This window comes from Myxocyprinus asiaticus, chromosome 12, assembly GCF_019703515.2.
Source record: "Myxocyprinus asiaticus isolate MX2 ecotype Aquarium Trade chromosome 12, UBuf_Myxa_2, whole genome shotgun sequence".
In the NCBI taxonomy this organism is placed as follows: Eukaryota; Metazoa; Chordata; class Actinopteri; order Cypriniformes; family Catostomidae; genus Myxocyprinus; species Myxocyprinus asiaticus.
Genome location: NC_059355.1, coordinates 45,753,974 through 45,780,497, shown reverse-complemented (window position 1 = coordinate 45,780,497; position 26,524 = coordinate 45,753,974). Strand labels below are relative to the sequence as shown.

At 37.4% G+C, this 26,524-nt stretch overlaps 1 protein-coding gene and 1 long non-coding RNA gene across 6 annotated transcripts in view; both read right to left on the bottom strand.

Annotated features, from left to right (window-relative positions):
- Positions 1-9,730: 9,730 nt before the first annotated feature.
- On the bottom strand, positions 9,731-10,466 carry LOC127448921 (uncharacterized). The gene is made up of 3 exons (XR_007898601.1): positions 10,399-10,466; positions 10,236-10,295; positions 9,731-9,875 (listed from the first exon to the last, which is right to left on the bottom strand). It is a non-coding gene; the product is annotated as an uncharacterized LOC127448921 (long non-coding RNA).
- Positions 10,467-23,266: 12,800 nt separating this feature from the next.
- LOC127448891 (receptor-type tyrosine-protein phosphatase T-like) overlaps positions 23,267-26,524 on the bottom strand; it is a 363,972-nt gene continuing 360,714 nt past the window's right edge. For all 5 annotated transcript variants that reach the window (XM_051711804.1, XM_051711805.1, XM_051711807.1 and 2 more), the window contains one exon: positions 23,267-25,334. In XM_051711804.1, coding sequence (XP_051567764.1) covers positions 25,281-25,334 — 54 coding nt within the window. In that variant the 3' untranslated portion in view covers positions 23,267-25,280. The remainder of the gene's footprint in view (positions 25,335-26,524) is intronic.

Below are 26,524 nucleotides of genomic sequence, written 5' to 3'. Positions count from 1 at the left end.
GACACATGAGTTGTATGGACTACTTTAATAAAACATTTGGGTCCTTTTTATGCTTTAAAGTGAGTCGCTATCAACTGCAGTTGTGTTGAAAAGACAGACAGAGATATTCATTAAAAGAGAAGAAAGCAAGTTATAAATAATAGTAATAAATTCTTACATTTATATAGTGCTTTTTCTAAGCACTCAAAGCACTTTACATAGGATAGGGGGAATCTCCTCAACCACCACCAGTGTGCTGCATCCACCTGAATGATGCGATGGCAGCCATAGTGCGCCAGAACGCCTACCACACACCAGCTATTGATGGAGAGGAGAGTAGAGTGATGTAGCCAATTCATGGATGGAGATTATTAGGAGACCATGATAGATAAGGGCCAATGGGGGGAATCTGGCCAGGACACCAGGGTTATACCCCTACTCTTTATGAGAAGTGCCATGGGATTTTTAATGACCACAGAGGGTCATTGACCTCGGTTTAAAGTCTCATCTGAAAGACGGTGCTTTTTTTACAGTACCTGCTTAGCTTTAGTGAGCAACCAGGCGAGAGCTGCAGGGTGATATGGCTGCTGAAGTCAGACAGTTTCGAAAGACATGAGCGTGAGGAAATGATGACAGAATTTTCATTTTTGGATGAACTTTTCCTTTAAGGTGAAAAAACAAAACGAAAAACGAAGTGCCCCTTTAACTTATCATTTTATTAGAGTTTTATATTTTGCACAGTTGTCACAATCCCTATATTACATATCAGATTCCATGCAGGAGAGCTTTTGCAAACATTTTGGTGCCTCATAAAACTGTATTCACATATCTGTCTCTGTTTGAAATCCATTAAAGAACAATAGCAAATGTTTAAAGCATTTCACTTAAGCAACAGAACATAAACCTCCAAGACACTCTATATCCAACACAATCCCTAAGAGCCAGTCTGCTGAATAGATATCATGTTTGGAAATGCATTGTACAAGCAATTCTGCCTTTAAATAGGTCTTCCCAACACCTCAATAACTGTGTAATCTTGCAAATTGCATCCAAAATGATTCTCCACGGACGCCATTTCTTCTCATCAATCCGTTCAATCAGTAAAGGCTTGTGTTGCTGTCTTTATAGAATGCTAATGAAACTCAACTTGTTATCATATAAATAAGAGAGACAGATGGCTGCATATGATAGCTGTTTGTCGATACATCAGTGCCCCCCAACAATCCACTCGCAGTTCTACATGTTAAAAGCTGTGTGTTCTTTCACCGCATATTCACACCCTTCTTTCATTCTTACTGGAAAAGCACTTTGCTCGGCTGGTCAGACAGTGGTCGATACTGCTGCAAGTTAATAAATATTTTGTTCGAAAGTTAAAAGTTCCAGACATTTGCTAAAGTAGTCATTTGTACATTTAAAAAAAAAGTGAATGACGTCTGTCTCATGAAAATGGATGAATGCCTCTCGTCGGTTCTCTCAAGGATAAACTTGTCTTGTAGTTACTGTGAGAATTTATGATTTTTATTCAACGTTACTCGCCTAAGTCTGGTCTGACATTCATAATTTATTATTTAAAACCTTGCAGTTACAATTACATGCTGTGTAATGCAGCTGTACGCCTTTGTTCCTTTGTCAAAGAAAAATGTGCTGTTCCAAAACATAGTGAGCTGACTACCTAGACAGCATTTTATGGCACCAAAAGTGTGATTCACATGTGAAAGCTGTTCTTAAAAGACAAGAAGCCCAATTACTTTATTTATTCATATTTTTTCATAGAATTAACATAGAATCAACTTAGCATGAGAAGTAGCAATTTTAAACACATTGGTAACACTTTACTGTAAGGTTGTATTTGTTAACATTAGATAATTACATTAGTTAATATTAATTAACAATTACCAATGCTTTATGGCACCAATACTTATCTTAGTTAATGATAATTTCCATATATACTAATAAACTGTTAAAATGTTATGTTAACATTTGTTAATGCATTATGAACTAACATGAACTAACAATGAAAAAAATTATTTTATAAATTAACATTAACAAAGATTAATAAATGTGTACAAAATATTGCTCATTTTCAGTTCTTGGTACTTAATGCATTAATAATGTTAATAGGACCTTTTTGCAAAGTGTTACCAGCACATCAAATGTTTAAATAACATCAAATGCCCTTAAAATTGTGAATTAGGCCTTTTCCACCTTAGTGATCTATTTCACAATTAAATAATCAGTTTTGTCAACAAACATATTCTGTTGAATTAATATTCAATACACTCTAGTAAAACTGTTTTTAATTACTTATTAATTTTAATTAACACACACACACACACACACACACACACACACACACACAAAGAAAGTTTTGGATCTGAACTATATATATATATATATATATATATATATATATATATATATATATATATATATATATATATATATATATATATATATATATATACACACACACACACACACACACACACACTGGTGGCATTTGGAATAATGTACAGATTTAGCTCTTAAGTAAAGAAACTGGTACTTTTATTCACCATTCAGCTGATCACAATGTATAGTCAGGACATTAATAACATGAAAATGTAATATTCTAGCTGTCAGTTTGCTCAGATACTCAGGTGACATTTCACCCCACGCTTCCTGTAGCACTTGTCATAGAGTTGGCTGTCTTGGCGGGCACTTCTCACGTACCTCACAGTCTAGCTGATCCCACAAAAGCTCAATGGGGTTAAGATCCATAACACTCTTTTCCAATTATTTATTGTCCAATGTCTGTGTTTCTTTGCCCACTCTAACCTATCTTTTTTCTTTTTCTGTTTCAAAAGTGGCTTTTCTTTGCAGTTCTTCCCATAAAGCCTGCACCCCTGAGTCTTCTCTTTACTGTTGTACATGAAACTGGTGTTGAGCAGGTAGAATTCAATGAAGCTGTCAGCTGAGATGTCAGCTGAGTACTTATCCACTTGTTTAGTTGTATCTGAGCCTTCCACATCTCTTTCTGTCCTTGTTAGAGCCAGTTGTCCTTTGTCTTTGAAGACTGTAATGTATACCTTTGTATGAAATCTTCAGTTTTTTGGCAATTTCAAGCATTGTATTGCTTTCATTCCTCAAAACAATGGTTGACTGACGAGTTTCTATAGAAAGCCATTTATTTTTTGCCATTTTTTGACCTAATATTGACCTTAAGACATGCCAGTCTATTGCATACTGTGGCAACTCAAAAACAAACACAAAGACAATGTTAAGCTTAATTTAACGAACCAAATAGCTTTCAGCTGTGTTTGATATAATGGCAAGTGATTTTCTAATACCAAATTAGCAATTTAGCATGATTACTCAAGGATAAGGTGTTGGAGTGATGGCTGCTGGAAATGGGGCCTGTCTAGATTTGATCAAAAATGATTTTTTTCAAATAGTGATGGTGCTGTTTTTTACATCAGTAATGTCCTGACTATACTTTGTGATTAGTTGAATGCCACTTTGGTGAATTAAAGTACCAATTTCCTTCCGAAACAGTAAAATCTGTACATTATTCCAAACTTTTGGCCACCAGAATATATATATATAAATTTGCAGTGTCCCACATTTTGCATTCAACCCTGTTAGAGCATGATTTTCTTTCATTACAAAATATATAACATTTCTTAAAATCGTGACACACAGGAAGTGACATCATTCAGATTCTTTTCTTCAGCATGGTGTGAAGACAAGTGCATAATCTCATTCCATTTTCTTAATGTTTTACAAATATTGTGTTGATTGCATTCATCAAGCTCGACGACCATTCAACCCTGTTACCCACAATTTTGTAAGAAAAAATGATCAATTGTATTTTACTACAATTTACTAGAGTGTTCCAAATCTGTAATTTGTGAGGTTGCATTTTAGCATGCTGCCTTAGCAGCTGCACAAACCGAACACGTTTTTGGCATTCGTGCTGTTTTTCAATAGATTTTTTCCTAAATAAAGATGCACTAGATGGACATCTTTGAGCGCTGTACCGCATCTCAGCGTCTCGCACAGGAACGCTGGGTTTTTTAGAGGCTGTGACAATAATAAAAAAATAAATTTAAAAACTTGACACCTGCATTCTGTCCATTTGTGAATCGTGACACTTCGTCTAGCTTTTTTGGCACAAGGATGTGTTTGGTGTGAACGGCCCCTTAGAAGGCAGCTGTGTATGTAGACAGTAGACAGCAAGGCAACTTGCTAGGTTTTGAAACGTAGTTCAGCTGATTTTGTTTTCGTTTCTAGTCTATATGAGTTCCACTCCTCCGGTTTTGCAATGGAGCTTCACCGCTGCCATGCCCTTCCCTTCACATTTATAACTTTCACAATTTCATCCCACTACACATAAACCAATAACAAATGCAGCAGGAGAAGCCTGTGATTCAATTCCTTTTATTATTTTCTTATAACTTGTACCGCTGAGGTGTCAGTGCTTCGAGAGGGGGCGTCACTCGTTCCCTGACCTTGTTTGATGAAGTCACAAAGGACAGTGGGTGGCGACAACCTGGCTGCTCAATGACACTGTGATGAAACCCAGCCCCTAAAAGCATCATCGGCTGGCAGATCTAAATGACATCGGAGCAGAGAAACACTCTCGGTCCAGCAGGACAGAAAGCTCGGCGGACGAGCTTGTCTTTTTTCAAGAGTAGAAATGTGTGATGAGGAAAACAAGTGTGAGAAATTATAGTGCTATGAACACAGGAGGGGTGGATGTGGAGTCTCCATCCTCAGGGGATTGGACCATCACCTGGGGTTCATGTTCTGGCATTATTATTTTTTTCTTCATTGAACTTTATAGATCAGACTTGTATGGAAAACCCATCAGTCCATTCAGTAGGAAAGGAAAATATCAAATGAGGTCTCATTAAATAGATAGTTCACCCAAAAATGAACATTCTCTCATCATTTACTCACCCATATGCCATCCCAGATGTGTATGACTTTCTTTCATCTGCTGAACTGCAATGAAGATTTTTAGAAGAATTTCTCAGCTATTTTGGTCCACACAATGCAAGTGAATGGGTGCTCCAAAAATCACATAAGTCAGCAAAAAAGTAATCCATAAGACTCCAGTGGATAAATCAATGTCTTCAGAAGCGATATGATAGGTGTGGGTGAGAAACAGATCAATATTTAAGTCCTTTTTAACTACAAATTCTCCTCCCTGCTCAGTCAATCTCAATTTTAACTTTAACTTTCACATTCTTCTTCTTGTGTTTTTGATGATTCACGTTTTTCATGCATATCTAAGAATATAAGAATTTCTAGCAACAAAAAAAAAAGGACTTAAATATTGATCTGTTTTTCACCCACACCTATCATATCACTTCTGAAGACATGGATTAAAACACTGGAGTCGTGTGGATTACTTTTATGCTGCCTTTGTGTGGTTTTTGGAGCTTCACAGTTTTGGTCAGCATTCACTTGCATTGAATGTACCTACAGAGCTGAAATATTCTTCTAAAAATCTTAATTTGTGTTCTGCAGAAGAAAGAAAGTCATACACATCTGGGATGGCATGAGGGTGAGTAAATTATGAGAAAATGTTACATTTTTGGGTGAACTATTCCTTTAATATCTTAATTGGTTCTCCTAGACAGATTTGAAATTAAATGAAGAGTAAATAGTGATGTTTGCTTGAGTCTCCTTTTCAGATTTGTTTCCTGACAAAAAGGCCATAGTAATGTCACGTCTGTATCCTTAAGAGCAGGGGTGTCAAACACAATTTCAACCTAGGCCACATCAGCATTATGTGGGCTTTCAAAGGGCCGGCTGTGGCAGCAGCAAATGTTGGGATGCAAATGTAATATATATATACTGTATGTATTATGTGAGTGAATCAACTCAAAGAGATACAAATGGTCTATTAACGATTTGAAATTATTTTATTTATTTATTTATTTTGAAAAGAAAGACACTGCAGAGTGCTACATGAGATATGAAACTAGCACAGTTATTTAGGAAATGGTTTGCCTGGGACGACTGTTAAATTTATGGTTTAGTGATGATTTCACAAAAAAACAGTGGACTGCAGAATGCTGCGATTAACCAATCAGAATCAAGTATTTCAGGGTTCTTTAATGAATTAATGCAAAATACAATTTCATCCCCTCTTTAGGTCACAGCAAAACTGTGTGTGTGAAAGATGTGTAATTGGATAGTCTTAAAGACTTTCAGGACAACTCGTACACCGTACAATTTAATCACGTCACTTAACTGTGAGTCCTTCAACACAAACGTTTCCTCATCAGGTGGGAAGCACCTACCAGCAAGCACAAAACAAGACACACAGATTTACACAATTAAATTAGCACGTTCATCTTTGAGAGGCAATTACTTAGGGAACAGTAGCTTCTGGCAAAAACTGCCGCCTGATCATAGAAGATGCATCGAGACTGCCATCAGACGTTGACCTTAACAGTCGGCTTGCACGACTTAAAATGAATCACAAAAGATTGTGTTCAAAGAAAATTGCTATCTTGTGGCACATGCAATTATCGCGTTGCATAACCATTATCATAGTGACCTTATGCAACACGGCTAAAATGCTGCTTTTGTCAGCTTCTATTAGCGGTGTGAAAAGCTCGCTGAATCCCGCATATTGTGTATGCGTACACAATGCCATCCCTTATACGGTACACCTAAGAATCTATACCTGGATAGCACGGACCTTGTAGCAATTTTGCCAACTTGCATTGTACTTTTTGTTATCTAACCCTTCCCTGTAGGAGGACTAGCAAATCATGACAGAAATGTACTCAGGTGTGTGATCGGCTAAGCACAAAAAAGCAGGAAAGTGGGGGACAGGAGTAAAGTATAGTAAATGTTGGATCATCTAATAATGATGCTGTGGCATGGACCAGAAGCTTCAACATTATCATCATCATCACCATCATCGCCATCATCATCATCATCATTGTTCTGCAGTAAGTTCACTACTAGAACATTGACTGTGGCAGTGCCATCTTATTAGATGGCTCTAATTAAAGCTTGTGCCAGTTTTGGAACTTTCTCCGAATAGGGTGAGGCAAAACACTTTAAAAAGTGAAAATATTGTTCTTTTTCAATAAAGGGTCAGTGAATGAAGCTGCTTAACCAACAAAAAACATTCTTTGTCCACCACAGAGGCCAGATTCACAAAACATTCTTCAGGAAAAAAAAAAAAAAAAAAATCTTCTTAAGTACTAGTTTCAACTAATTTTCTAACTTAAGAAAAAAATTACAAATATTTTGTATTCCCAGAAAGACTTCTTTAGAATGTTTTTATCTTTTTTTTTTTTTTTCTTGCAATATTGACAATTATTGCAAGATACTTTATAATTTATCCTAATAACTTTCTTTTTTCTTTCCTTAGGATGATTTTTGTGAATCCGGCCACAGGAGGTTAAACTAAATATTATGTGAGCCGTTTTACTGACTATTTTATTTTTAATTTGTATGAATTTAATTTTCAATATTTGTGATATATCAGAATAGATTTCATTATTTTCCTGTGATAAACAGTAATAATAATAATAATAATAATAATAATAATAATAATAATAATAATAATTAAATAAATACATTGAATCAAAAGTAAATAAATACAAAACAAAATCACCAGGAGTGAACCCTGTTGTAAGTAACAGAGTTACAGATTTATCCTAAATTAACTAATCACCCAGCAGGGGCTAGCTAGTTTGGAACCACATGTTAGTTTGTAGGTATTGATAAACTTATATTTCTCATAATTGAATGAAAGAAAAAAAAAAAAATTGTTTGATGACATTTCATATAATAACTTTGGTAACAGGGTTGAATGGTTGAGATTGACAAATATCGTCAGCACTACAATTTGTGTAACAATAAAAAAATATTGCTTGTCCATCTCAGGGGCCAGATTCAAATTTTATTCAAATAATTTTCTTCTTATTTTCTAACGTAAAAAAAAAAAAAAAATTCTTAATCTTTTTTTATTGAACCATTAAACATTTTTAGTTTGATACCATTTTTTTAAGAATTTCTTATAATTTATGCTAAGAACTTTCCTTCTTCTATGACTTTATTCTTAAGAAGATTTTTATGAATTAAGTTAAAGTATCATATGAGCCATTGTATTTACTCTTTTATATGTGGTTTGCAATTTTTTCAACCTTGTTTTAAAATTTGGAATATATGTAAATTGATTTCATTTCTTGAGATAAACATTAAATAACATAAAACATAATAAATCCATTTATTGAAATAAAAATAAATAAATGCCAGAATGGATAACACTGTTGCAAGTGACATGCAAATCTATCCAAAATTAAGCTGTCAATTAATAGGGGCTAGCTAGATTTGGACCAAATTTTGGATTGTAGTTACTGATTAAAAAAACGTCAGTTATTGCTTGACAAATTTTATCAACACTACAGTTTGTTTAAAAATTGAGAAAATATACTGGACCATGCTGCAGTAAGGGTACAAATTATGTAACTTTCTTGGTGTCACAGTTTCTACAAACTGATCTCACTGTGAATTCAGCATCAGTAAGTGGTAATTTCTTCAGCTGAAAGCAATCTAGCAGCCATATCACCCTGCAGCTCTTGCCTGGTTGCCCACTAAAGTTAAGCAGGATTGATCCTGGCCAGTACCTGGATGGGAGACGGTCGAGGTTCCAAGCGTGCTGAGCCAATACTAAATGTGACGTCAAAACCCTGCAGATCACTGATTGGTCAGAGAGAATTGTCACTACCAGCGTCACTGGATTTGTGACATGGGACATCAACCCACTAGTTAGCAACAGCAACATCATTTGTTCAGGTGACTTTCGAATTGTAAAAATAAATGGCTGTGTGCAAAACCACGCCGTGGTCAATAAACAAGGTGCAGATGTTCCTCTCTTTAGCGAAGAACAAAATGACGCGAAACGAAAAAGTCTTTCAGGAAGTGTCTCAGCTGTTGGCCGCACCCACCGGACCTACCAACAGGGTAGGGAAAAGTTAAAAAAACTTAAAAGTGACTACAGAACCATCAAGGACCACAACAGCCAGAGTGGTTCAAAAAGAAGAAAGTGGAAGTGGTTTGATCAAATGGACGCTATCTATGGCAATAGACTGGCGAGCAATGGGAGGGAGAGTGCCCTGGACTCGGCGTTGTTGGAGTCCACGATGGAGGATGGTAGGTTTTGTTACGATAACTCTATATTCTGCTTGAAAGCTTCACTTTATTTAGTTGACCAGCTACTGGAAACACTTGTGTAAAATCACCATGCAACAACTGCTTTATGCAGCACAATGAGCTAGTAGCTAACAGCTAGTGGTCGTGTTATTGTTGGTCAGTAATGTTTGTGTCGCGTTTAAGATGATGTCACGGCAGTAGAGCCGGCGCAACTATGACGATCAGCCAATAATCCCACCCACGTTGAGGCGGCACTAAACTGCAGTGGAAAAGCAAGCTCAGAAAAGTAAAGCGAGCAGAGTCGATTCGAATCGAACCGTAACGTGCAGTGGAAAATGCCTTAAGGTTGCCGCTGGAAGTGGTATTAGGTAGGCCAGCAGGGGGTGCTCAAACTGTGGTCTGTGTGGGTCCTAATGTCCCAGTATAGTGATGAGGACACTATACTGTAAAAAGGCACTATCCTTTGGATGAGATGTCATGTCAAATCCCAGGGCACTTCTTGTAAAGCGTAGGGGTGTACCCTGATGTCCTGGCCCAACCCCCTCCCCCCCCCCACCCTTGGCCCTTATCTATCATGGCCTCCTAATAATCCCCATCCCTGAATTGGCTACATCACTCTACTCTCCTCTCCATCAATAGCTGGTGGGTGTTCTGGTGCACTATGGCTGCTGTTGCATCATCCAAGTGGATGCTGCACACTGGTGGTGGTTGAGGAGATTCCCCCTATACTATGTAAAGAAAAAATGAAATACAAAAATGAAACAAGGTAATGAAATACAAAAAATGTAATATAGAAATTAAATAAGGTAAAATGAAATATGGTAGAGGCTAATGTCAAATGAAAATACAAACAGGGTACTAGCCTACCCATATGCTTCAGCATACATCACCTTAATTCATGCTTAAACATGCTTAAATCACTCAAAGCCTTTTATGCATTTTTAAACAGGCTTTAAGGACATGCATAACAGTTTAAACCAATAGAATTCTCATATTTTCACATATAACACTTATTACACTTATTCACTAAACTGGAAAACACTCTGGGCTATAAATCATTAAATATGACTAATACTAAATTTACATACCCAGTTCTCACATGTGTGCCAAAACATGGTCACACTCCACACATGCAATCCATATGCATCCTTCAAAAATGATCCATAACAAACATTCTGTTTTAACATAGGACTCTTCTGAACACATATTTAATGCAATTTATAAGCATCTTGTGTGAAATTTTATGTTTACCCAAAGAAATCTCAAACGATGAACAAAACTCTGTCTTGTGCAATACATGTTCTCACTTTTCTAACAAGAGAGAGTGCCAAAAAACAAGTGTCGCAAAACTCTGGCAACGCAAGAGAGTACTGGAATGCAAGTGACGCAAAATTCTGGTTCTTAAAGGGGCCACATCCAATTTATGACTAGAGTTAAATTACATGAAATTTCTCCACTTGGCTACACAAAGACCATGGGATTTGTGCCTTATTGCTTAAAAAAAAAGTTATTGGACCACATTTTCTTTGTTCAGCTCTCTCTTGTTCTTGAAAGCCATTTCTGAGCTCCTCTTTCCTTTCCCACAGTTTTCTTGTCTCTGTCATTTCTGGTCTTCGGTAATGTAGACACCTCTTTCCCCTTCCTATTTCACTCATGTTCCTCCTCTTTTCCAACCTGTCTCAATACGTTACTCGCCAGAATCAATGATGGCTGACACTCTGAAGCATTCCTCCCCATGGCCTGTGAGTTAGGAGCCATTTATAAATCTGTTGGCTGACCTCCACTTGTTTCAGAATCAGTCACCATCTGCAAGACCCAAAGCCTACAGTCATGCACCGCCTACCTCCGAGTCTCTCCAAACAGCCTGACTCTCTGCCAAGAACTACAGCAAACACCAAAGCCTGACAGACAGGGGCACCTCGCATCTCTCTGACCGCTTCCCATGCTTTCAAGGTCGGAGAGAGAGGGAGAAATCTCTGTGCTTGACCCAAATCAGTTGCCATCTCATGCTGCTCAGCATAATGTTGTGTTATGTGCCAAATGGGTAACCTTGGCAAATTAAATTTGGAATTCCCAGTGGATGTGTGATTCCTAGTTGCACGCCCAGATTAAGAATTGAATTTGAAATGATTGAACATTAAGGGATTGGCAGAGGAAATATTCCAAATTGTTTTACAAATGATTCTTAACAGATTGTCATTTATAATGTAATTTTACAGGCTGTCTAATAAATTATATCCGGTAATGGCTTTGAGATGATTTATAAGTTTGTCATTTTACACTTTACTGAACAATTAAGATCCATAACAAATGTGAAAATGTGGAAAATACATTCAATATCTTAATTTGTGCTGCTTGCTAAGGCAAGAGTCACTGTTACTATTGCTTGTTCAAAACCCTATCTCTATATATGATCAATAATAATAATCGCGGGGACCTTATATTCATTTAAATACACTAGAATCAATGGGGTTTCTATTCAGATAGCATAGCATAGATGATAATACCCATGCTATATGACTTTATTTACTTAATTCACGGGCAAGTTGGCACACACTGTAACCATATCCAGCATGATTAACTGATGGGCATGACAGCTCTGAGCATTAATACAAACCTGCAGGCTGAGTTCAGTGGAGGTGTTAGAGTTAGTATGATCATATCAGCTGTGATGGCTTTGGAGTTTATTATATGCTTGATATACATGCAAAAGAGGTCAAGCATTGCAGTTTCAAGACAGCCTAATCCGAAGAGAACAGTAATGATTAAGGTCACTTTAAAATAGCTTGTGACTTGTGATCATTCACCAAAGTAAAGCAAAATGATAACCACTAGATCATATATATATATATATATATATATATATATATATATATATATATATATATATATATATATATATATACATATACAGGGTTTGGGTGTAAAGGAATACATGTAATGGGATACAAAATATAGTTGGTAATCAGAATACAGTTACATTCAAAAAGTATTTTGATTACTGAAGAGATTACTTTGCATTTTATTGTCATTTGTTTCATTTAATATTTTGTCTATTCAGTTGGAAAACATTTATCCATATAAATGATGTGATTCAAAGAACCTTTGAACAGCGGTGAAACACTTTCTTAAGATGTGTTACATTCAAACAAGCAGACAGTTGAGTAAGTCTTACTGTACAGGCAGATTTTTTTAAGTCAAAACAACTGCAAAAAATCTACCAGTGCTGAAGAAGTAATCCAAAGTATTTAGATTACGTTACTGACCTACAGTAATCTAATGAAATACGTTACTAATTACATTTTACACCATGTATTCATTTAAAAATAACCCTCCCAACCCTGTATATATATATATATATATATATATATATATATATATATATATATATATATATATATATATATATATACTGTTGTTTGTGAAAATCCCAGGAGATCAGCATTTACAGAAAAACTCAAACCAGCCCATCTGGCACCAACAAACATCCATGTGATTATCTAATCAGCCAATCATGTTGCAGCAGTGCAGTGCATTAAGTCATGCAGATACTGGTCAGGAGATTCAGTTAATATTCACATTAACCATCAGAATGGGGATAAAATGTGATCTCAATGATTTTGAGCATGGCATGACTGTTGATGCCAGATGGGCTGGCTTGAGAATTTCTGTAACTGCTGATCTCCTGGGATTTTCACACACAACAGTCTTACTCCGAATGGTGTAAAAAAAACAAAAAAAAAAACATCCAGTAAGCAGCAGTTCTGTAGACAGAAATGCCTTGATGATGAGAGTCAACAGAGAATGGTCAGACTGGTTCGAACTGACAAAGTCTATGGTTACTCAGATAACCACTCTGTATAATTGTGGTGAGAAGAATAGGGTTGGCGTTGTTTTGGTGGCACGAGGGGGACCTACACAATATTAGGCAATATTAGGTGATTTTAATGTTGTGGCTGATTGGTGTATATATATATATATATATATATATATATATATACAAAACAACACCGTATATTACACCCCTGTGCAAATAGTGTCATACTATTTGCACCTATATTTAAATACTAATATAGTATATGGGTATCACTGCAGTGTGTTTAATGTGTTTATTTAGAGTCCCACAGACACACCACATTTATCCCTACCTCTATACCTAACCCTAATCTTACCTTAGAAACAATAACCTTGGTTTTACTACAGTAACCAGTTTCACCATGGTATTTTGTTGTAAACAATGTTTTCCATGCTTGTTCAATGAACCATAAACAATTAATGAAAATGCACCTGTGGATCGGTCGTTAAGACACTAACAACTTACAGACAGTAGCCAATTAACAATTAAGGTCACAGTTATAAAAACTTAGGACACTAAAGAGACCTTTCTACTGACTCTGAAAAACACCAAAAGAAAGATGCCCAGGGTCCCTGCTCATCTGCGTGAACGTGCCTTATGCATGCTGCATGGAGGCATGAGGGCTGCAGATGTGGCCAGGGCAATAAATTGCAATGTCCATACTGTGAGACGCCTAAGACAGCACTACGGGGAGACAGGAAGGACAGCTGATAGTCCTCGCAGTGGCAGACCACGTGTAACAACACCTGCACAGGATCGGTACGTCCGAGTATCACACATGCGGGACAGGTACAGGATGGCAACAACAACTGCCTGAGTTACACCAGGAATGCACAATCCCTCCAGTGCTCAGACTGTCTGCAATAGGCTGAGAGAAGCTGGACTGAGGACTTGTAGACCTGTTGTAAGACAGGTCCTTACCAGACATCAATGGCAACAAAGTCGCCTATGGGCACAAACCCACCTTCGCTGGACCAGACAGGACTGGCAAAAAGTGCTCTTCACTGACGAGTCATGGTTTTGTCTCACCAGGGGTGATGGTCGGACTCACGTTTATCGTATGAGCATTACACCGAGGCCTGTACTCTGGAGCGGGAGCGTTTTGAAGGTGGAGGGTCCATCATGGTCTGGGGCGGTGTGTCACAGCATCATCGAACTGAGCTTGTTGCCATTGCAGGCAATCTCAATGCTGTGTGTTACAGGGAAGACATCCTCCTCTCTCATGTGGTACCCTTCCTGCAGGCTCATCATGACATGACCCTCCAGCATGACAATGCCACCAGCCATACTGCTCATTCTGTGCGTGATTTCCTGCAAGACAGAAATGTCAGTGTTCTGCCATGGCCAGCGAAGAGCCCAGATCTCAGTCCCATTGAGCACGTCTGGGACCTGTTGGATCGGAGTGTAAGGCTAGAGCCATTGCCCCTAGAAATGTCTGGGAACTTGCAAGTGCCTTAGTGGAAGAGTGGGGTAACATCTCACAGCAAGAACTGGCAAATCTGGTGCAGTCCATGAGGAGGAGATGCACTTCAGTACTTAATGCAGGTGGTGGCCACACAAGATACTGGCTGTTACTTTTGATTTTGACCCCCCCCCTTTGTTCAGGGACACATTATTCCATTTCAGTTAGTCACATGTCTGTGAAACTTGTTCAGTTTATGTCTTAGTTGTTGAATCTTTTTATGTTCATACAAATATTTACACATGTTAAGTTTGCTGAAAATAAAAGCAGTTGAAAGTGAGAGGATGTTTTTATTTTTTGCTGAGTTTATTACTGTAGTCACACCATGGTTAATTGCATTAAAACTATGGTTTCTGCCAAAAAACATGGTTACAACAATATTACTACAATAATACAGTGATGCAATTTACACACAAGAGATGCCAAGCTGCGGGACCGAATGCGATCGACAGACCCCGCCTCTGGATCAGACCATTCTCTGCACTCCTCGACATTCACAGTGATCAAATCACTGCGGTGAAATCGACATTTATATTCATTTTTATCTATTATTTTAAATAGTATTAAAGGAAATATTAAGAGTGGAAACAGGAAATCAAATGGGAAAAAGAGTGTAACAAGAGGTGGATTCGAACCGTGGTCACTAGAACAATATTACACATTCCCACCATCTTTTCACCCCACATCACTGTAACAACATCTATTGTCTAGTTTGTTGTAAATTTCTGTGGTTACAGCAGACTATTGGGGTGCAAATAGCTGCACTGTCTGGCAGATGATATTTCCCCCGGGGTGCAAATAGTCACTCCTTTATAAAAATGACGACAAACTAATTATGATAAAATAAATATGCACTCTCACATACTTTTTCAGGGCAGGTTCGATTTGGATCTATTACATGTTCTACACAAGATCAGCCTGAATTAGCCCATTATTTTTGAAGGCTTATTTGTTTGTGATATTTTCTTGCAGAGAAAGGTATAAGAGAAACTCATAATTTAAACTATGAGCATTTATATTGTGCACTAAAGAACTTTATTTTATATCCTGCAGAAACAGTAAGAATAATATATTAGTATGCTATTCTGAATACAACCATACTCACAAATGCATTGACATACTGTCATCTTGTTTAAAGTCCATTCATTTATGATCATTTAGTATACATTTTTTCATCTTTTTGAGCTTGTAATCGTTAATAAAAGCAACATAGAGGACCCAATGTAATTTCACATGTCATTTTCTGTGAGATCAAAGCAGCAATTTCTTTGAATGTCTTCAACCAATCAGACCATGGTGTAATCAAATCTACTGACAACCTCAGGTATACTTTACTTTGAGTGATATAGCAGCAGCTCTCCATAGATTATTGACTAATACCACAGGTGTAAAATAATAATGTTTATAAACATTGTTAATATTTAATCAGCACTGACCTGCCTTGCAATGGCCTTGCTGCGAGAAGGGGATTAATAATTTATAGATGTGATAGAAAATGCCCTATGGCACACGGAATTGACTGACAGCCGCTATGAAGTGATCTGTGCGACAGACTGGTGTAAATACAGTACCACCAGAACTTTCGAGCAATGGACCCAAGCATCATTACATAGCCACAAAACAGATGGCCTGGCATTTTTAAGGGCTACTTTTGTAGTCTTTCAAAATAGGAGTCTTAAAAAAAATATGCTTTTCTTGATTACTGGGGGTGTGGAACTGGAAAAGCTATAGTATTAATAATTTTTTAAAGTTTGAATGATTGAACAAAAATGTTATAGTTTTGGAGGGAAAAAGATTGGTGGAAAAAATTCACTTTTAAAGAATTAGGGGCCATTCACACTTTTTTTTTTTTTTTTTTTTGGCTGTCTGCTCTGTTTTTTTTAATTGTTTTCCTTTGTAAACGTGCACTAGATTGATATCTTTGGCAACCACTGATCACAATGTACTTAAATGTAAATTATGGCCTGTTCCGTACACATTTGACTTACATTATGATGGCGCCACAGATGGCTGCTTCGGTGTGGAGCTCTCTAGCATTTGTGTTACTTTTGTTTGTTTGTCATGTTTTTTGTCACTCTTTCTCAATCAGTTTCACCAGGGATGAACTGCTGAATATTCGGAAGAGCATACCTGATAATTTTTTGCTGGTGTTTGATTATTCAGACGTTTTATTAGACATCTTAGTTGGAGGCACAGTGGTGCTCTACAAGTGATCCAAAAGACGCATGCGAGGTTAGAGAGCTGGCGCGCTTGTGAAGCTTTGTCATAGCGGCTTTAGGACTCTGCTGCCGAGTATTCATCTGGCTAATGTCTGCTCCCTCGCCAACAAAACTGACAAACTGCTTTTGCTCACTCAACCATATAAGGACTTTTCTAACTCCGCTGCTCTGTGTTTCATGGAAACCTGGCTGAGTGAAGTCATTCCGGACAGTGTGTTACATCTGCCGAGATTCCAGTTGTTCCAGAGCAGATCGCATCGCAGAGTTATTGGTGGAATATGCTTTTACGTCAACGAAAGTTGGTGTACAGATGTAACAGCATTGAAGAAGATGTGCTGTCCTAATTTAGAGGTGCTCTTCATCAACTGTAAGCCTTTCTACGCACCATGGGAGTTTTCCTCGTTTATTCTGGTGAGTGTTTATATCCCACCACAAGCATGCGTGAACACAGTGTTGCAACAGCTGGCTGATCACATCACAGACATGGAGCAACAACACCCGGACTCTCATCATTATTCTGGAAGATTTTAATAAAGCTAACCTCACCCGTGAACCAAAATACAAACAACACATCACATGCCCCACCAGAGAAAGAAATATATTAGACCACTGCTACACCACTGTAAAGGATGCATATTGCTCTGTGCCATGTGCAGCATTAGGAATCTCTGATCACTGTCTGGTTCATCTTCTCCCGACCTACAAGCAGAAAATAAAATCAGCTAAGCCTGTAGTAAGGACTGTAGTGAGATGGACCAATGAAGCAGAGCTGGAACTACAAGCCTGCTTTGACTGCACTGATTGGAGTGTTTTTGAGGCTGCAGCTACAGACCTGGATGAGCTCACAGATACTGTGACATTATATATCAGTTTCTGTAAGGATATGTGCATCCCTACTAGGACATTTGTATCATCAATAATGATAAACTATGTTTTACAGGAAAACTCAGATAGCTTCATCATGCCAAAGAGGACGCTTACAGACGTGGTGATAAAACATTGTACAACCAGGCCAGGAACACACTTACTAAGGAAATCAGAGTGGCTAAAAGAAGCTACTCTGAAAAGCTGAAAAAACATTTTTCAGCCAACGATCCTGCATCGGTGTGGAAAGGCCTAAAAAGCATCACCAAGTACAAGACACCTCCCCCTCAATCTGTAGAGAGTCAACTAATGGCTGATGAACTGAATGTGTTTTACTGCAGGTTTGAAAAGCCCAGTCTCACACCCCTCCACCGCTCTCATCTTCACTTCACACACCAACACCTCCTGGAACCCCCTCCTCCCCCCTCCTGCTACTCAATCTGCACTTATGATCTGTGAGGAGGATGTGTGCCAGGTTTTTCGGAAACAAAAGACAAGGAAAGGCCCAGATGGTGTTTCACTTGCCTGTCTGAAAGTCTGCGCTGACCAACTGTCCTCCATTTCACACAGATCTTCAATAGATCACTGGAGCAGTGTGAAGTTCCCTGCTGCTTAAAACACTCCACCATCATTCCGGTCCCCCAAAAAACCCAAATCACAGGACTTAATGACTACAGACCTGTCGCTTTCACGTCTGTGGTCATGAAGTCATTTGAGAGACTGGTTTTGGCCTACCTGAAGGACATCACCGGACCCCTGCTGGACCCTCTTCAGTTTGCTTACCGAGCAAACAGGTCTGTGGATGATGCTGTCAGTATGGAACTGACTATATCCTGTAACACCTCGACAGACCTGGGACTTATGCAAGGATCCTATTTGTGGACTTCAGTTCAGCCTTCAATACCATCATGCCTGATCTTCTCTCAACCAAACTGTCCCAGCTCTCCGTGTCCACCGCAATCTGTTGATGGATCTCCAGATTTCTGACAGATAGGCAGAAGCTAGTGAGATTGGGGAAACTCACATCTGGGACCCTCACTATTAGCACTGGTGCTCCTAAGGGATGCGTTCTCTCTCCACTGCTCTTCTCCCTGTACATGAATGACTGCATTGCAAAAGACCCCACTGTCAAGCTCTTGAAGTTTGCAGACGACACCACGGTCATCTGCCTCATCCACGACGGTGACGAGTCTGCATACAGACGGGAGGTTGATCAGCAGGCTGTCTGGTGTGGTCACAACAACCTTTAGCTGAACACACTCAAAACAGTGGAGATGATAGTGGACTTCAGGAGAAATCACCTGCATTACATTATCACATACATTACCACTTGCACATGTAAATATGCCATTCTGTTATATGTCCTGTTATTTGTATGTCTATTTATACTCTTACCTTGTTTTATATTTTGTGTCTCACTGTAATGTTCTGTGTACATTGTTTCTCCTATCACCAAAAAAATTCCTTGTTTACGTGAGAACACTTGGCAATAAAAGCTAATTCTGATTCTGATAAAGTGCATTCTGATTTTTTTCTTCTTCTATTTTTGTTTATTTTAAATTTTGGGTACAAAACTATCCATTTACTATGAATTAAGATGTAATTGTTTGTCTCAGTTCAGTGAAACAGCATTTACTATAGATATAGTGTTCTAAGAGGCAGGGAGAATCCTTTTGCCTCTTCATTTGAACAAGTTCAGCTTTTCCAGCATGAGAATAAGTATAATTGCTGTTTTGTGTGTGCAAATAGCAGGGAGTGTTGTAATAGTTAGTCATAAATTGAAGATGCACAGACCATTTCAAGATGTTTCACTTTTTACCTAGAGAGCAGGTCAACAACACAATGTTTATTCATGTATTACAGCTCCTTAATAATGGGCCGTAAACACATTTGGTTCAAAAGTTTTTTTCTCTGGTCCCTGTCAAAATGACATTTTCAAGAGAAACAGGCCTACTGCAGCTTTGAGAAGTCTAAAAGAAAATTTACTTTGGTGTGAAAATTACACCTTATCTTTTATATTAGCTAGCAGTAATTTGGGTGCATTGCTTTATGTACACTGCAAATGTGGACATGATTGTCAAAAGTAAAGTTAGTTTTAAAAAAGGATAACTTCTCCACAGTTTGATAGTTCTCCTGTTTTCAGCAGGGGGCAGTAAGTGAAACTCCAGCTGGATAGGCAACGCACAGCTGTACAGACAACAAACCACACTCAGGCTTGATACTAGCGACAAAAGAATACGAGGATGCATTCTTGGGTTCAAACCAGAGAAAAACACAACTGGAAAGAGTACAGTTCCGAATGCAGGGATCTCGAGATACATTTTAATTTTTTTTTTTATAACTACGTTTAACTTGACACAGCGACCTAAAAATGCTGTTTATGATGCAACACAACCAAAGTGCTCTAAAAGTGTTTGTCTGATGCATGTATACATTGTCACCTTAAAGACTCGGGAATGACCTCTGTGGTCGTGGGCATGGGCGGAGACTCGGGAACAACCTCTGTGGTCGTGAACATGGGCAGAGACTCGGGAACGACCTCTGTGGTCGTGGGTGGAGACTCGGGAACGACCTCTGTGGTCATGGGCATGGGAAGAGACTCGGGAATGACCTCCGTGGTCGTGAACATGGGCAGAGACTCGGGAATGACCTCCGTGGTTGTGAACATGGGCAGAGACTCAGGAACAACCTCTGTGGTCGTGGGCATGGGCGGAGACTTGGCAACGACCTCCGTGGTCGTGTACACGGGAAGAGACTTGGGAACAGAAACTTTTCTTCTCTTCCTCCTCCTCTGGATGGCTGAAGTTGGCAACGCTGGCTCTGGGACAGACGAGGCTGGCAACGCTGGCTCTGGGACAGAAGAGGCTGGCAACTCATTGGCCATGGCAGGCGTGGGCATTGGTTCGTTGACTGTGGCAGGCGTGGGTGCAGACAATTTTTGAGGTGTGGTCTTCATGGACCCACGCACCGACATCAGTGGCAGATCATACAACTTGGAGACAGGGGCCATGGAAGGCTTCAAGACAGGGGCCGTGGAAGGCTTCAAGACAGGGGCCGTAGACGCAGGTTTTGGCCCAGGGTTCCCACCATAATCCACTGTATAAAGGGAACAGCAAAGTTCCAGAGCCTTCTCCACATATTCGCAGAGTGTCCAGTGAGGATCAGCCGGAGGCATCAGTTCCCTCAGTGCACTATTCAGACCGGCCCGAAAGAAAAACACCAGAGAGCGGTCTGGATGGTGCACTACATTTGCCAGCTCTAGAAACCCACTGACGTGATCCTCAACTGGACGGTCCCCTTGCTGAAGGAGCAGAATTCTGATGGCCGCTAGATCCATTTTAGGTCAGTCTGTCTGTGACAAGGCAGACGAGGAATGAGGATCTAAATGTGGCTTTAATGAAAAAACAAAAGATGAACAAAGTAACTCAAAGTAACACAGGAAACCATGCACAGAACATGACAACACATGTAAAGACTGACAAAGAAACCAGGGGAAAACAAGGGCTTAAATACAAGGGGGCAAACAAGGGAATGAGGAACACCTGTTGAAACGATCAGGGGAAAACCAATCATAAAATGAAACTACAAAAGGACTTCAAACTAACAGGAAACAGGAACTAATCAAGAATTTCAACATAAAAGTCAACACAAAAATAGGGAATATGTGACAATTTGAGGGGCTTTCTCAGTATATGTATATATATGCGATTAATTGATTAATTAATTGCCATATCATGTAATTAATTCGATTTGAAATTTTATTACACGGCTCTCTGATTGGTCAATGGTGCCATCTAGCGGTCTGATATTTCTCAGTAACAACCGTACATCCGTGTAACCGCTCATCGGTATTGCGAGCCATCGTTCTTGCTTCTCGGATCACTAAGCTAATTAAATAATTTAAACTCAAATCAATGTTTCATGTCCATTTATTTATTTATTTGGCAAGTAGTCTTGTAATAGGATGCATAATGAGCAGTCAACTTCATTAATTACAAAATAAACAGGACTCCGGACAAACCGGAGGTGGATGTCAGCTGTTCAGCGATTTCTTTCTTCTCACATTATTACATAATTTCAGCATAAATCAATATTTTATATCCATGTATTTATTTATTTGTTTAGGAGCTGTGTAATAAGCAGGATAATGTACAGTCAGCTGGTTGTTATAATAAAGCCCTTCAGGGTAATACTAGACTCTTCTGGTTCGTGACGGGGTCCAGATCACCCTGTCTGGGTTTATTTTGTGATAAAAACGGCTGACTGTACATTATACCTTACTTAATCAATTGACAGCCCTAAAAAAAAAAAAAAAAAAAAAAAAAAAAAAAAAAAAAAAAAAAAAGAGAGAGAATTTCTCTCAGTAACAGTGTTAGCTAGTTTGAAACTACAGCTTGCTCAGCTTCAAGCTGCTCGTAATATAAAGCAGTTAAAGGTAAGCTATCCTTTTGATAAAGTAGTTAGCTGTTCTACAAACAAACTACATAAAAAATTAGTCAACCACATTGATGTCATAAATGGATCCACCCTGAAAAGTGTAAACTGTGGCTTCAGACTGATCTCACAATGAAATCGGAAACAGTAGATTTCTGACTTTTTGTGTGTGGCTAAAATCGGTCTGTTTTTACCATCTTTCGAAACACTGCCCCCAGTGGCCAAAGCGGTAAGTGTTGTTGGGATTATGTGCACTTGTGAGCTCCATTTTCCAGGTGAAATGTCTACGGAGGGGTGCCAAAAGAGAGTTGTGTAGCGAGTTGTTTTCAGCTATACATGCTGTAATACAGTGAAGAGGAATACATATTTTATAAACTGTTCTCCCAACCCAAACCCCAAACCTAAAACTAACTATCAGTAGAGTAAAAATGTAATGTTAGAGGGAAAAAATTGCAACCTCCAAATCACGCTTATCACTGATTATGGGAACGCCATTACTTCCTGGTTTAAACACGGGATCCAAACCTGGGATTCCCACATTGCCGACACGGTATACAGTACTGGTCGTGACACAAGGTAAGGTAAAGACACTTGTCTGATGGGAGATGGTGCTTGTCAGTGAGACGGCATAATGTGTATGAACATAAGATGCTGGAAATCCCTGAAACAATATGCAGACTTCCCGTGTGATCATGTTGATGGCTTTGTGGCACTATCAAAACATTACTCTGTTTTGAGGAACTTTGTTCCAATATGTTAACTTCTGGCTGAACCAATGGCATGAGTTTGGAATGGGACTATCTTTTTGTTTGACCAATGGCAGACGGTGTTTGGGGATACCTGTTTGAAATGTTCACTGTTTTTGTTTGGAATAGCATACTATTATACTACCAGTACTCTTACTATTTTTGTCATATAAATTTAAAGCAGAAATACTAAGAGTAGTTTTAGCCATTATTCAACTCTATTTGGTCATGCTAGTAGCACAAAATGACCCTTTACAACATTGTTATAGCACATTATAGTACTGTACATTGTGTTATAGCATTAGTTCTTTTTTATTAAAATTATATAAAAATACAAATGCATGAAATATTCATGCACAAATGCATCTGTTTTCTGAGAAAGACACCAACAGTTGTCTCCAGTATCCATGGGATTGTATGCTTTGCAAATGTTCAACTATCATTACTGGGGACTGAGGGATCATTCGTTTTTTGGGAAACTCAACCTTCACTGTTTCAATGAAATAACAGAACTTCAACGCTGATAGAAAGTTGCTGTTCAACATTTTGGTCCCTTTATTAATGTTATCACAATTCCAAGCAACAGAACCACCATGGCAATGAAATCAAATCACCAGCTCTACATACCACTTTGCTAGACAAACAAATGATAAATAATAATTGAACACAAAGAAAAATACAAATACAATAAAATATAGCAGTCAAACAAAAAGCAGGCAGTGAATTCATGAAATAAAAAATAAAAAACACACAAATAGTTTACATTATAAATCAGAACTATTCTCTTTTCCTTTTACTCTAAATAGAGCATTTCTGACTAAAAAAAAAACTTTCGGTTGGAAGTGCCGTAACCATCATGTAATGGCTGTTTTTCAACAAAATGTTCAAAAGAACACATATCCTTCAAAATACACGTTTCAGCAGTTCAAGAAACTGAAATCACAGTTAAGTCACAGTTTTCGTGCAAAAAGTTTGGGTTTACAACTCAACTGCTTTTGTTTTTATTACTTTGAAAATTGTAGACAGCCAGGGATAATCTTTTCAGAAAGCTTAAGGAATCTCTCAACCAAATATTAGTTTAGCAAAAAATAGCTTTGTTTCAATGCCAGCTTTTTTATTGGTCGAAATTGTTGCGTGCGGTTACTAAATGTTCCTGATCTTGTCTGTGGTTTGGTGGTCTTATACCGTTTACTGTTTGAACATGAGAGTATGGCACAAATCAAATCAAATGATGCAACAGGATTTACAAATACATACTGTTTGGGGGGTGAATCTCACAAAGAATTACCCAGATCATATTTTAACCACAAAATCAAAAGAAAAAAATAAGACATTATATTTTGCATTGTTTTTTTTTTTTTTTTTGTTTTGTTTTTTTTTTAATTTAATTTTATTTATATTTTTTTTGCATTGTGACATTTTCATGACAGTTAAGCACAATTTCTCACATAACAAATGCATTTTACTGTAATGTAAAAAACAAAAAACAACTCATTCTCATTACTGTAATGAAAATGAAAATCATCCTGTCTGGACACAGGCATAAATGTAATTAAATTTAATACAACAAATACTACCATACCATTACAATTATACTTTACAAACTTACATTTCAATTAGAATAATATTTATATTACTGTAAATTTAGGGGGTTTAAATGTGTCTGCTTAATTGTCAAAATCTTAATGTCTTCAAAAAGGTTTAATTTAAAAAATAAATAAATAAATAAATAAATTCAATAAATTGATTGGGGGGGGGGAGGGGGTTAAATAGAATTCTTGCATTAAAAAAAAAAAAAAATGTTTTGTGAGATTCACCCTTGGAGGTAAAAGACGTATAAAGTGCAAATGAAAAAACAGAAAACACTCTAGATACACGTTTAATATTTTAACGTTCACTGCCTATACCAAGAAAGACAGAACCAAAATGGCAATGACTGTTTTTATAAAGAACAAACACTAAAAGTAACAGAAATAGCAATAGAACAAATAAGCTTCAACATTCGAATGAATGGAAAATCGGTATGTTGGTCTGTAGGCAAACTGCATACATGTATGAGATAGCAGGCAGAGAAAATGCACCAAAGAGAAGAACCACAAAATCATCAGAATAACAAAAATATCTGTCCTCCTGTTTCTCTGCAAATTCGCTTAAGCTTTGTTGTGTTTTTTTGTATTTTCTTTAAATCTGTACATTTAGCTTACGGAAAGTCTATTTGGTTATTCCCAGCTGGCATGTAGAAAGAACCTTTTTTTCACCATTGATGGGGTTTAACATTCAAGGCATATGCTAAAAAGGAAAAAGACTGTACAAGATCACTTCACGGTCCAGGAAACACGCTCTGATGCTGGACATTGACAGAAGAAGAAAGAAATAGCAAAAAAGGTTTTTGTTTTATTTATACAGTATTTTACACTGAACTGAGTTGAGGGTTGAACTTTTCTCTCCTGTTGTCATTCCAGAGGATCAGTCTGTGATGAGATGAGATGTCATTTTCAGATTGCCTGGCTTGTTTTTCTCTCTTCTTCACCTCTTTTTCTCTTTTCATATGTTTAGAAGGCATTCAAGCTCTCCAGAGCCACCTCATAACAGAATTTGTACTGTTCCTAAATAAACACAGAAGCAAAGGCAAAAATTCATTACCAGTTCAAAGGCAGAATGCACTCAAGGGAATCTAAGTGCATTTCCCCTTTCACCCCAACATTAATAATACATTACAATTACATTATACTGTCATTTTTATTTTAGTAAAAACATAACGGAGAAATAGGCTCATTAGCCATCAAGATGTTACAAGATTCCCACACTTATTCACCAATACATTTCCATGACTCTAATGTATATGTACAGTATATACAATACAATATAAAATATATACTGTATATATATATATTACACTCAGAAATAGGAATTTTAAGCTGATTAAATATTTTAGAACCAAGCATAAATAGGAAAAAGTATATTTACTTTTGAAATTTCCTAGACTTTACATATTAATTTATAAAAATGTATACGTAATAAAATTAAAAGCTTTATTAAATATATAAAAACCTTTTTTTAGTCCTTTGGGATTACTGGATAAGGATTTAAAAAACATTTAATATATTGATTTTGTATATATTTTATATATCACTCACAAATAGGAATTTCAAGCTGATTAAATATTTTAGAACAATATATATATATATATATATATATATATATATATATATATATATATATATATATATATTTTGAAAATGTCAAAGACCTAATTAATTATGAAAGTTAATCATTAATAAACTTTAAAAAAAAAAAAATTTATAGATTAACTATTTATATTTTATAGAGATTACACTCACAAATTGGAATTTCAAGCTGATTAAATATTTTACAACCGAGCATAACTAGGAAAAAATAATAAATAATAAAATTAATACATTTTTATATTTTTTTTTCTAGTCATTTGTGAAAGTTAGATAATTATATTTTTTTAATATTGAAATTTAATTCACCAATAAGAATTTGTATTCTACAAGTCATTTTTATTTTATTTTTTAGAACTGAGGTAGGTATTCACTACAAGAATTTTCATGTTTTTAAAACTTAATTTCCACGGCTTTTTCCATTTTAAAATTCCCTGATATTACCAGGTTTTCCATGATTGTAGAAACCCTGATGTTATTCCTGTTTTTGTCCTGGAGTTCTGGATCATTTTGCATTCACAGCTGTTGGTTTTTCCACTTGTGTCCAACTGAGCGTGATGCTTTGAGTGCAATCAGTGGAAGAGGTGCAGAGACAGATGTCTAATTGCACC